At 42.8% G+C, this 12,917-nt stretch overlaps 1 protein-coding gene across 1 annotated transcript in view; it reads right to left on the reverse strand.

The window, feature by feature from the left end:
* Positions 1-334: 334 nt before the first annotated feature.
* Positions 335-12,917, reverse strand: part of AP3M1 (adaptor related protein complex 3 subunit mu 1) — a 37,706-nt gene continuing 25,123 nt past the window's right edge. The window contains exons 4-10 of the mRNA XM_075000011.1: positions 11,285-11,456; positions 10,278-10,415; positions 7,651-7,736; positions 6,877-7,010; positions 5,380-5,587; positions 2,748-2,892; positions 335-1,387 (exon numbers count right to left, since the gene is read on the reverse strand). Coding sequence (XP_074856112.1) covers positions 1,287-1,387; positions 2,748-2,892; positions 5,380-5,587; positions 6,877-7,010; positions 7,651-7,736; positions 10,278-10,415; positions 11,285-11,456 — 984 coding nt within the window. The 3' untranslated portion in view covers positions 335-1,286. The remainder of the gene's footprint in view (positions 1,388-2,747; positions 2,893-5,379; positions 5,588-6,876; positions 7,011-7,650; positions 7,737-10,277; positions 10,416-11,284; positions 11,457-12,917) is intronic.

Below are 12,917 nucleotides of genomic sequence, written 5' to 3' on the forward strand. Positions count from 1 at the left end.
GTCAGGTCCTGAACAACAGAATTTGCCAGGCCAGGGAAGTCCAGGGCTTATGCCCCAAGCAGTGCCAGACTCCTGTTCCCCTAGGCGGCCATGGGTCTCTGGTGCTGCACTCCTAGGGCCACAAGGCTCTGGTAGGTGGAGGCTCTGGACCCAGACAGGCTGCTGGCCACTGCTCTGGCCCCAGCCCCAGGTCTCTCTGGTCCTGCAACATCCATGGTCAACAGATGGAGTACCACATTAAGAAGTGCATCCTGTATAACAAACATTTCATGTACTGTTTGCCAGTGCGTTAGAGATGCAGTCATAAGTCAAGATACATTTTTATAAGCAGAGATGTTGGCAGCAGAGTTCCCTTTTATTTGAATTAATTACAAATAAAGCAAACAACCTTTGAGAACAGTTTACATTTGATACTGTGCTACTTGAAAGCTACACTCCATTGTACACATGACAGATGTCTGGTGGCATTTGTTTCAAAGAGGAAACTCCTCAATCAAAGAGGAGTCTTGACTTAAAAAATAGATCTCCCTCCCTACAACTATAGTAATAAAAAAATACTAAGTGAGATGCAAGGTGGAAAGAAAGTGGAGTACTGAAATAATCACTCCCAGGTTTGGATGCAGAAGGTTATTTTATCAGCTCATCTGCTAGTGGAACAAATGAAAGCTGAGTAAGGCAAATGCTTCCTAAGGCAGTAGCTTGTAAACAAGAGGAAAAGTTTTTTCTCCATTGGACAGGCTCTCGAGGTGAGTGACAAATGGCACATAGCCCATGCTCACCAGGAAGCCTACCCATTCTCTGCTGCATGCTAGTTCTGAAGTGATGTCATGTACACTGTGAAATGTTAGCTTGTGGCAGGCTCTGAGAATAGCCTAGTTCACTCTTACGCCAGCAGTAGTAAACCCTGCCATCACACCAGGGTCCTGCTGCGTTGCATGGCCTATGCCAGTGTGCTTAATCATCTGCAAGATTGGCTTTGGTATCTTATTTGGCAGTGAGTTGTGGTGTTCTCCAAGCCACCCGACAATACTTGATCAAAAGGATTCACTGAAAGTGTGAAATTGTTAGAACAAAAGAAATCAACCTAGGTTAAAAGTCTTGTTTGTGAAAAAGACAGGCTACATTTTGAATAGCTGCTCTGAACAGAAATGCCTTGATCCCAAATTAATCAAGTGTGCATTATTACTCAATTGGCACCTAATAATAGCAGCATAAGTCACTAAGTGGTTGAATTTCCAAATGAAGAAAAAACTAGTACTACTTGCTCTGGCAAATAAAGCATTTTCTCATGTCCGGACTTGGAATCTTCCTGCTTTTGTGATGTACTTGACACCTTTAAAAGGCTTGTATTTCTCTCCATACATGTCAAGGCGATTCACTTTCAATCCTACACAAAGAGAAACATGAAGAACAAGAGTTACAAAAGCAAAACTTTATACATTTTCACACCCCCTTCGCCCTGAAGTTTGGAAACATCTGGTAGAGGAGAGCTTAGTTCAGGAGTGGGGAACCTTTTTTGGGCGAGGGGACACAGACCCATTTGGGGGGGGGGGGGCGGGGGGAGGGAGTCAGTCAGGGACCACAAACAAAAACCACACCTACCTGCACAGAACTAGCTCCCAAATAAGAAGCAGAAATAAGACATTTGCCTGACTACCCTCAAGCTCCACCCCAGGGCTTAGAGGGACTAGGGAAGTAGATTTTGTGACTGGCCCCTGGGATGGGACCAAAAGTGAGGATTCAGTGCCTGGAAAGTGGCTGCCGGGGAGCAGGCTGGATTGGAGTCTGGGCAGGAGAGAGGGTACATGAGCTGGGGGTGGAGTCTGGGTGCAAGGAAGGGTACAGGAGCAGGGCAGGGCCCTGTTCCTACAAATACTTGGTTATGTGAGTAACTTTGCAGTGGTATTCACAAGCAGTGTTTGTTTGCAGGACTGGGGGGGCCTTTCAGTTTAATTTCTGAAGTCCATGGTTGTATTAACACTGTAGCTGTTTAGTTTGATTTTGTGCTCTGAAACCAGAGGAGATAGTTTGAAGCTGAAGCAGTGAGTTAAGAGCTTTCTAAGATTAGGAGAGTGAGAAGGAGAACAGTCCCCCAAAATAACATTACCCCCAATAATCAGGATGGCGTTTTTCCTGCACTGAGCCCACAGAGTTCCAAGAACTTAGGGAAACCATCCTGCCCTGCACTCAACTCTTCCTTGCCCTGCAAAGACCATGCAAAATGTCCCACGTAATCAATATGCCAGTATTTTCCACTTGCAAGATGGGACAGTTAGGTTAGGGCTTGTCTACAACTACTTTGAAGGGAGCCGGGTAAGTAAGGTGTCAAGAGATTATTATGCATATGCAGCACTCCATTAACCTAATTCTACCCCGCGGCAACTCCAAAGCATTAAACTTCCAAGTGCCGGCTCGCGTATAGCCGCAACTCACCCACCGGTACTTCAAAGTGCCTCCGGAGCCGTTTAACACTTCCGAGTTGCTGCAGGGGAGAATTAGCTTAATGAAGTGCTGCACATGCAGCACAGCACTTCATTAATAATCTCCTGACACCCTACTTACCATCCTCCCTTCGAAGTAAGTAGCAAGTGTAGACAAGCCCTTAGTGTTTCAAAAATCACTTCCTGTGTTTGAACTGAACTCTGCGGTGTGATCCATAGATCCCTTAGGTCAACTCCATTTCAGCACAAGGAGGAGATCTCTGCTTCCGCCAACTATATTAGTTCTGGTTAATGCAACAGTCTTACCTGAAATAGCTAACTGTTGTATCTTAAACTGAATATTGAGGCTGGGATTCTCCTCTGGCTTGGGAGCTCCAGACTGTAGATTCACTGTGCCCTTAAGATTTGGTAGGTTTTGAGGCGTAATTTTGCCAACATCCCACGTCAACACCTTAAAAAAAAAAAAAACAAAAAAAAAACCCAAAGTGGATTTTAGCAAACACTTTAAGAAGTCAAGTTAATAATCAAGCTTCTGATTTGTGGGCTGGGCAGGGGAGTGTAAAACTAGGACCCTTGCCTGGATTAAATCCAATGGCTGTGGCCACGCTTGGCCAAAATTTCAAAGTGGCCATGCTAATGGCCAAATCGGAGAACACTAATGAGGCGCTGAAATGAATATTCAGCACCTCATTAGCATGGCACCAGCCACGGCACTTCAAAAGTGCCGCGTTGCACTCGTGCGCGGCGTGGGTACATGGGGATCCTTTTCAAAAGGACCCCACCCGTTTCAAAATCCCCTGATAGGAATAAGGGGATTTCAAAATGCGCAGGGTCCTTTAAAAAGTGACCCCCTATAGCCATGCCACATGCATGTGTGATGCAGCACTTTTGAAGTGCCATGGCTGGCACCATGCTAATGAGGTGCTGAATATTCATTTCAGCACCTCATTAGTATTCTTCAATTTGGCCATTAGCATGGCCATTTTGAAATTTTGGCCAAGTGTGGCCACAGCCAATGTGAACCTGCCTTGCTGGTGTGAGGTAAGAGCAATGCCCAGAGGCCAGGACCCTTACTAGGGCCCATTTTCTTAGCAGTGCTTCCTAATAAATAACTCAGACAAATGAACAGATCACAAATACAGAGGGGAAGTTGTATAAAGCTAGCAGATACCTGGGTAGGAAAGCACGAGGTGGGGTAAGAGCACAGAGAAAAAGGAAGAGGAGCAGAATAGCTCTTTGCAAGAGAGGCTGGGGGTGGGGGGGGGAAGAGAAGGAGCTTTCTGAAGTTACAGGACAGCTAGGAGACCACCTGCATCACCGGTGCTTTATAAATTCCTATTGTTTCAGGCGATTAGCACAAAAGCACCTCCCCCCCTTGGCCCTTTTCTCCATTCCATACCAGGATGGACAATGCTGGCAAAATGACATCAGATGCAAAATCAGCAGAACTGTAGGAACAGGGTTTTGTGACTGCAATATGATCAGACAGACAGTGTGTCTATTCCTACTTCTACTGCCTGGCTCTACAGGGACTGATCAAATGTCCAGTGGTGTTTAACAGATGTAAAATCCACTGCAGTGGGCTTTGGTTCTAAGGCAAATACAATCCTTTGGATGCAATTTCACGTATTTCTGTACTAACACAAAACAAGGAGTCAGGCTGGGGAGAGCACCCTCCCACCTTACTATGTGATTTAAATGTGTGGGAGGACAGCAAGATGTTTTACTTTCTTTCCTACTATTTTTTTTATTTTGCCTATTCCCAAATGAATTGTCCCATGTGACGTAGAAAGACACTGATCATTTGCATAAATCCATTAAATATGAGAAGAACTAGAACTGGATGTGAAAGTAAGTTTTACTTATATTTTGGGACTATTTGCTCCTTCACCCACTTTTTCTCCCAGCTGGGATGATCGTAGGTCTGGTACACGTGTCGAGGTTTACCATATTTGACCTTTGAAACAAAAAAAAAGAGAGGACACCCCTGGAAGAGTGTATTGTATGTACTGTACATACTGTAACTCATTACTACAACATGAGTTGACAGATACTGATACAGATACACTCCCTCTCAGGAATATCCTCTCTCTTATATGGTAACCCTTCATGACCACCTTGGGCTTGGTTCACTTTTTGATGCAACAGACTCATGAAAATAAAACTATTTCTTGGGGAACTGCTCAGATCAAGAGCTAACTGATAACTTCCTGTGGCAGTAGCAGGCCCAGAAAGGGGCATGAGAAGGGGAACTTGTCCCAAACCCCAGCCTGCTAAAATTGCTCTTAGTTTTCTCTGAGCATTAACATTTCTGGTTGTCAATTCCCACATGCAAGACTCATAAGTGAGAATTGCATTGGAACGATTTATTTGGAGAAGCACAATTACAGGTCAACTTTTTTCTGTTGCACTCCCTGTTTAGTTTAGAAAGGTTTTGGAGGCTACATAAGAGCAATGGTAACAATACCCAAATCCACCTCCATCCCATCCTGCTCCTTGCTGTCTATTTATCTTATTGCAGCTTACACCTGCCTGCCATTTGCTACCTGAGTTGAAAGTTGTGCTCCTGCAGTTACAAGTAAATTTCTTCTTACAGAACAGCAGGGAAGGGAATGTGCCATAAACAAAATTGACACAAGACGTGCTGACACATGCATTAAACAAATTGAAAGAGTGTTTTTGTTGTCCCCTTTAGGGTTATAACAACACAGGTATGAAATACAGTTTTCAAAGAGGACTGTGGCCCTTGACAGTTTACCAGAAAAGACAAAACAAAACAAAACACAAAATGCAGAACAGTAATTTTTTAGAACATGAGTCTATTGAAATTGTATTGAATTGTTAAGTTTTTTCAGAGCTCTCTAGAATATGGCACACCCTTAATTTAATTTTTGTCTGCATTGAATTTAAAGACAGAAATAAACAGCTGAAGACTTACTTTAAGGACAGGATCAAACGTATAGCTGCCTTGTGTGGAAGTGAGGTTCATGTTTAGAACCGTTTTTGGCATATGAACAGTGACAATGACTCCTTCCACTGTCTTCCCCATATTCTGTTTAGGTCCAATTGTAACATCAAATCTCCCAGAAGAGCTGTTCTCCTTAAAACTGATTAGGTGTTTCATGTACACAGGAATTGCTACCAAGCTGAAGACAGAAACTGGGAATTAAATGCAGTTAGCAAAAAATAAGATTTCAGATCAAGTAGGGCAGTGGTGAGCAAACTTTACATCACTCCCCACTTTTTGTTCCTGCAATGAGCAGGGCTCCCCAACCTGTCCAATGCAATCCAAACTGATGGAAATTTCAATTATGTTCATATGAAAAAAAACAACGAACCACTAAACCCTAGCCTTTTGGCATGTGCAAGAAAATAAGTACATAAACTATTAATTGGCATATAAATGTAAACACACGCCCATATTCCAACATTTTTAATAAGATGGATGAGCCTGAGACACAACAGCTGACTGTGCTGCACCTCCCCCCCTCGTTAGGAAATTTCATACCCCTGAGGGGGCCTACCCCCCACTTTGCACACCCCTGAACTGGGGGAAATAAAAGAACAGTTTGCAAAGGAATCCTTTATTTTAGTGTGTTGGCAGGATAAATCAGAACCAGTTGCTTTGGAACTAGAATGTAATGCTGTCCTAAAAGAGATCCAAAAAGGTGGGGGGGGCGCGGCGGGCAGAAATCAAAGCCCTTAAGTTAGCAGTTCACACGGCAATAGCACGTTCTAATGGTGCAGAACAGTTTAGCAAATCACTACAAAAAGGTACTTACAGGCAGTGTGTTACTGGACACAGTCTCACTTTTGCCTATATTAAAGGGAAACTGAGGAAGGTAACTGCAACTTAGTTTAAAAAGAACACAAAGATCAATGTGCTAGAGAGAGTGTCTTAAATGACAGAGCCATTTCTAGCAATGGAAACATCAGAAGCAAATTTTTTTTTAAACAAGCTAGTGATCTCCCCAATTGAACAATTACCACTGAGATAGTATCAGTATCTCTGCCAAGATGGGATTTGTTTTAATGTTAGAAAAACTGTGACAGCATCAGATTAAATAGTCTCAGACAGCTACCCGCAAACATGTATTTAGCACTAACGAGAATTCCAGTCATTATATCATAAGTCAGAGCAAACTGAGATGTTCATGAGCCTATTCCACAACTTGTTTACATGGTTCATTAGCCCATAAGTGGAATGGAGATTCCAGGGTGCACTAGCATGACATATCCTAAAGGGCCCAGGTGGAACTGCTGGTGTGTATTACAAAATTTCCTCGGGTGCATTAACGTTTGAAAGGTTCAGTGCATGCCAGCAGGGTCTGCATGGGCCATTTAGCACACAATGCCTGAGCATGGACTAGACTATGCAGACAAGTCCCAAGTGAAGCCTGGGTAACCAAAAAAAAAAAAAAAAAAACCAACCTACTTCTGTGAGCTCACACGGTAGGAGATCAGTCTGAAGTTACCATCTGGAGGAATAAAGGAGAGGACTCTTTCAGACTCCCAACGTTTGAACCGAATACAGGGATGGAAACTGACATCATCCAGAAGCCTCGGGTTCTACAGGAAGTGAGACAAATGTAAGCTGCTCCCCTATTGGGTTTGATGTCAGTTGGTTTAATCCTTTCCTCAAAATCCTCCTCCCCCACCATCCTCAGCTTGGCTGCTGCAGAGAGAGGTGCTAGAATGACATCCTGACCATCAGATCAGGTCCAAATGGACAACAGACACATCAGTTTCCCCTCAGTTAACACATCATGGTGCCTAAACTGAACTGTTGGGATTGGCTGTAAATGAGAAAAGCCAAATTCGATCTCCATGCACATTCACTTCTTTGCCCTCTGTGCTGAGGCTGTCAACAAGGAAGTCAGTGGAGGAGAGCTAGTTTTGATGGGTCCACCTTTTGTTAGGCCACTAAATCACAAATCTGTCAGATAATAGCAGACGTTAGTTACTGCTAACCTTGGGACAAAAGGGTTTCCATCCCCATTACCAGTTACTAACCAGTGTAGCCACTCTGAGAGCAGTGCAAAGTTAAATGCACTATTTAAAATGAATAACGTGGCTGAAGACTGTATAAGAATATTCTTCTCAGGACGAAACAGCTGGAGTCTTCTCTGTATAATTTTTTTTTGCATAACTGTGCTAAACATACAAACAACAGTTTCATTCAATCAGCCAACTGCATTGCTAGGTTTACCATAAATGAAAGAGAAAGATCAGGCATTCCCGACAACTTAATGCAGGCATCAATGACCCCTTGAATTTCTGCAAAGACCGTGGAACCTGGAAAATAATGAGAGGGAGAGAGACAGACATGATTTACAGTAACGAGGACACAAACCCATCCTACACAATGGTGTAGCTACCACTGTATCTTGCATTCAGCTATGCAAAGTGTCATTCTTGTTACATATGTCACAGAAGGCTGGTTAGGTTTATCAGCTTCAAACAATTGTTCAGGACCCAAGCCAGCTCACTATTGCTTAATCACACAGGATTTCCTATACTGAACATGGCCTCTGCTAGAGACAGTTCTGACAGTCTGTCACCCTACGTTCACCCCTTTTACAAAGCTTTTTTTGAGGCATCGTATAAAAATCATAATTTGCTTATTATCAGTAACTAGTAAAATGTAGGGCAACGTTTTATGTGAAGTTGTAAGCATTTCACTTTACAATATTTCTAAGGACAATGAGAAACTCAGCTCCTCATCAACAAAAAGGCAAACTGATGCCTCAGGCAGGTGTCCAAACACACACACACACACACCCCCCCCCCCCCCCCCAGGCCATCACCTTGTTAAAAGTGGCCATTTCTGTAAGGAAAGCGCGAGTGTGAAATTTACATCTTAGCAAAGACATTGCTGAAGGTTCTGCTCTCCATAGCCTTTGCCTCCTGAACCCAGCTGGAAGGGGATTTTCAAGAAGAAAAGTATAAAGAATGAGGAACAGATGCCCCAAATCATTCTTCCCTTTCTTTCTACTGAAGGCACACCACAACCTGAGGAACAAGGAAACAGCTTTGGCTTGAATTCACTTTGCAAGCTAAGTTAGATATGAATTGTGTTGCTAAATTTTTATTTCTTTGGAGCAAATTCTGATTTGTAATCACTTGATCTATCTTTCTGTGGTTAATAAACCTGTCCTATCTAAACCAGTGTGGTTTTTGATTGAAATTTTTGGGAAACTCCATTTGGCATAACAGAACTTGTGCATATCCTTTTCTGTTAATAAAAGGATGGAATTTAGATGAATTTATATCATCCAAGACAGGGCTGGGCAGTACAAGATGCACATTTCTAGGGGAAGCCTTGGACTGGACTGGTAATTCAAGAGTGTCTGGCTGTAGCTCTCAGAACAGTATAGCTCAGAGTGATATACTGACTGGGGGTTGTGTGAGAGCAATCAGGAGTGGTTACTTTCAGAGCAAACCAGTGTAAGAGAGACAGAGGCTGGAAAATTGTGGGAACTCAGCTGTTCAATAGTCTACATTGTACACTGTGTAATGTCACATGTGACAGCTCCTCACCCATCATTTTATTCCTAGTAAGTTGTGCAAGGTTGTATATGAAGGCTAAAACAAGACAAAACCCATGATGCACACAGCACGTTATCGAATTATTGGCTTAAGTATCCTTGGCTTTCAAAGATTGCAGTGCTGGGGGTTCTTCTTATTGTTTAGTGAAATACATGTCAAGATGTAAGAGACCTACATCTCTTAAACTGGTCATGTTTTAGACAGACCATGTAAGACCGTGATATTTCTCACCTAAAAAGCAACCACTGACTTAAATGCTCCAAGGGAGCAAAAGGGTTTTAGGTCTTCAGTAGAATTCTGGGCTCAGGTAGCCACACAACAGAAGAATTCATGGCAGGGGTGGGAAAAGGAGTTGTAGACGCTACTGTCCACTCATTTGAAAGGGGAACCACTGGCTAATATTTACTTTTGTGGCATGATTGAAAAGGAGGTGATACAATTTCAAAACCGACATTGAGAGTCTTGATGTAAAATGAGGCAACAGCCTCTACTAGCAAGGGACGTTATCAGTTGCATACCTTCTAATGAAGTCTAGGATGTCTCTCAAGAAAGGAAGTGAGATCTTTTGAGGAACTGAAGTCAAAGAATCTTAGGAGGAAATACGAACTGCTCACAAGTAGGATTCAAACAGCCTCAGAATTTGCTGGAAGAGGGAGCCATGATAGAATTACAGATGGCAATTTTGCTATATCATTACTGAGTTTACCTATTGCCTTTTTTGGATGGCACTGAGCAAACTAGATGCAATCCTTGTCCTGTCCCCGAATCCAAAAAAAACCCAACCAAACAAAAAAAAAAACCCACACGCCCCAAGGGATTTCAGTATTCAGCATTCATCCTGGCTGGCTACTTACAAAAGACCATTCTCTGTATGTTACCAAAGGCAGATAATGGGGAAGCTGGAGAGGTTGCAAGTGACAGAGGAATCTTGAATATAAGGATCAATTGTTGGTATAAAAGAACAGTGGACATAAAGACAACAGACCAGTTGCCTTGCCCTTCAAGAATACATTGCATTTGGTAGCTATTAAAAAGGTACCAAGAGATAAGCCATAATTATCTAATTTGCAAGAAGTACCCTGCATTTAGGACCTTGGTGAAAAAGCGGCTCAAGCCACGTTGCTGTTTTATGATAAAGAAATACATTTGTGTACGATATTTCAAAGGGGCATGTTATGTATAAAGGCAGCCAGTTAGACTGCTTGAATTCTCTCTAAAGAGCACTAGCTTAAATAAAATGTTGAAACATCCTTTAGGAAGCAAATCTACGCTGACCATGCATCTTACCTGATTTGTCTATAATTGCATCTATTTCTTCAATTACATCAAAATAGGCTTCATTGTTTGTGTACTTGACCCCTGCTCTGCGCCAAGGAATGTTGGACAGCTGTCCAGTGGGAAGCGTGTCTCCCATATTGCTACTGCCTGGGAAATGTAGACAATTCAAACACAAACAGTTAGAAGAGATTTGTTCCAGCTCCCACAGTTATGCACTAAAAATAAGATTAGTCCAGAAACCACAAATTATAAATATTAGTTTCTATAACTGCATGATCCAGAGTCACATTTTCTGAATGAGCATCATCATCGTATCATAGAACTGGAAGGGACATTGAAAGGTCATTGAGCCCAGTCACATCAAGCACTCACAGCAGGACCTTTCACCATACCGGACTGGTTTTTTTTTTTTTTTTTTTTTTTTTTTTTTTTTTTTTTTTTTTAAATCTGACCTGCCACAGACCCTTGAAAGTCCCCTAAAGGGTTTAGCTCACAACCCTGTGTTTAAAAGGGCAATACTCTAGCCACTGAACTATTCCTCCCATCAAATTAGCCTTCCCCCAGAGTAGTTTCTGACAGTGCTCTCCTCTGCATCATTGCACCTCTGAGTATCTGACCTATGTCTGTAAGAGCTTTTAGGATGCTAAGAATGCAGGATTGGTGATGTTGGAAGTTAATGTATCTTAGAGCACATTTGAACACTTTACACCCTATTTAACCCAGACCATTTCTCCAGATCATTCTGAATTTTAAGCCTTTTTCTCCAAAGCACATGCATCCCCTACCAGCTTGCTATCATCCACAAAAAATACCAAGTATTCTCTCTCTCTGCCACTATCTAAATCATTGACGAAGATCTTGAACAGAACTGGACCCAAGACCAGTCCCTGAGGGACTCTACTTGACTTGCCCTTTGAGCTCAACATTGAGCCACTAGTAACTGTTCTCTGGGAATACCAGCGAATTCAGGTTATTTAAAAAAAAATTCAAAAACTAGTTGGCTGTTTTAATCATACCTGTGATGGAATTGACAACAGAGCGCAGAATTGTGGGAGGCTTAATCAACTCTTTTAAGATATTTGATTCCGTTGCCAATGGAAAGCCATTGTCTAACATCTCTTCCAGAAGCTCATACACAATAACCACATTGTCCTTAATTGCAGTCTCAGAGCACTCGCCAAAATAATCCTAAACAAATCAGATGACAAGAGGGAAAGGATTTTTATCCGCATCAAAAATTATCTGACGTTTATTTTTGCTTAGAAAACCAATAATAATGCTAGCAAGGGCTTTGCTGAACATGTCTTGAACCACAAGGCTATTATGGAGTCCAGTGCAAGTATGGGCCATTGTTCAGTTTTCAGTTCAGGAAATACTCTGAACACACACCACAGAATTTCTTCAGTGCTGTTCATTATAATCGGTCAAGTAGCTTTAAGGTGCATTGTGATAAGCTGTATTACAAAAATATATCGCAATTTTCACTGAGTTTTATTGCACCAGTAGAATACATACAATACACAATTATGAAAAGGTGGAAACTTTTGTAACTCAGTATTTGTTGTGTTTGAAGTGTAAGTTTCTTGAAACTTAATATCCATAAGTAAAAAAGCAAAGAAGGCCTTTGGGAACTTTATGGATTATTAAGTAAAATTCTGCTTCAAAGAGAAACCACCTTAGACCACAAGGGAAATCAACAAAAGCAGAGGCTCTGTCTAGACAAGAGGGTTTTGTCAACAAAACTGGCAGAACATTCAGATTGCCAAGTGCGTTTTGTCAACAGTATGCAGCGCCTTGGCTGACAGCTGTACACTGCTTGCCATGATGAAGAGCACCACTGTTGACAGAGATATGGTCGATAAAACTCTGATCTAGACATTCTGGGGGGCCTTCTGTTGACAGAAAAGGCCTCCAGGATGCAACACAACCCTGACTGCTGTGTTGCAGGTGGCCATTTTGCCAGGAGAGCGGCCAGCCTGTCTAGCTGCTCTCTGTCGACAGAGTGAATAGCTCTTTTGATCCGCCTTGTGGTCTGGATGTGATCTGTCCACAGAAGTTTTGTTGCAAGATATCTTCCAACACAAACATCTGTTGACAAATCCCTGTAATCTAGACATAGCCTATGACTCTAGTGGCACTTTCAAGACTAATAAATTTATTAGGGTGATAGGGCATAAGGGGAAATCAGATTACCGACGGAGGTTTTTGCTACTACAGGGGTCTCCCTGGTGCGCCACCCTCAGGACCTCAGTGGTCCCAAATCACAGAATTTGCTGGACTAGGGGAGGTCAAAGCCAGCCCTGCTGCTGCAGGGCTCCACTCTGGTGGCACTTGACGAGCTGGTATTGACTGAATCAGCAAGGGGGAGGTAGGGAGAGGCAATGATTGGAGGAAGGGGCCCCAGAACTGCACTCCTACTCCCTCACTGCAAGTCTCCCTGGCAACCTTGCCTCTTCCTGCAGGTGACCCCTTTCCTCCCTGAGCCTGAAAGCTGCAAATGAGCTATGCGCCATGCTCTTGAAGGGTGGGGAAGGAGCTGCTACACATGGGGTCCCCTGCTTCCCCCACCCCCATGAATGCTCCAGCCCAGGGAGCAATGCCAGACCCCAGATGACGTCAAATGGGGAAAATCTGGATTAGAGAAGTGCA

This window comes from Carettochelys insculpta, chromosome 7 (genome assembly GCF_033958435.1).
Source record: "Carettochelys insculpta isolate YL-2023 chromosome 7, ASM3395843v1, whole genome shotgun sequence".
In the NCBI taxonomy this organism is placed as follows: domain Eukaryota; kingdom Metazoa; phylum Chordata; order Testudines; family Carettochelyidae; genus Carettochelys; species Carettochelys insculpta.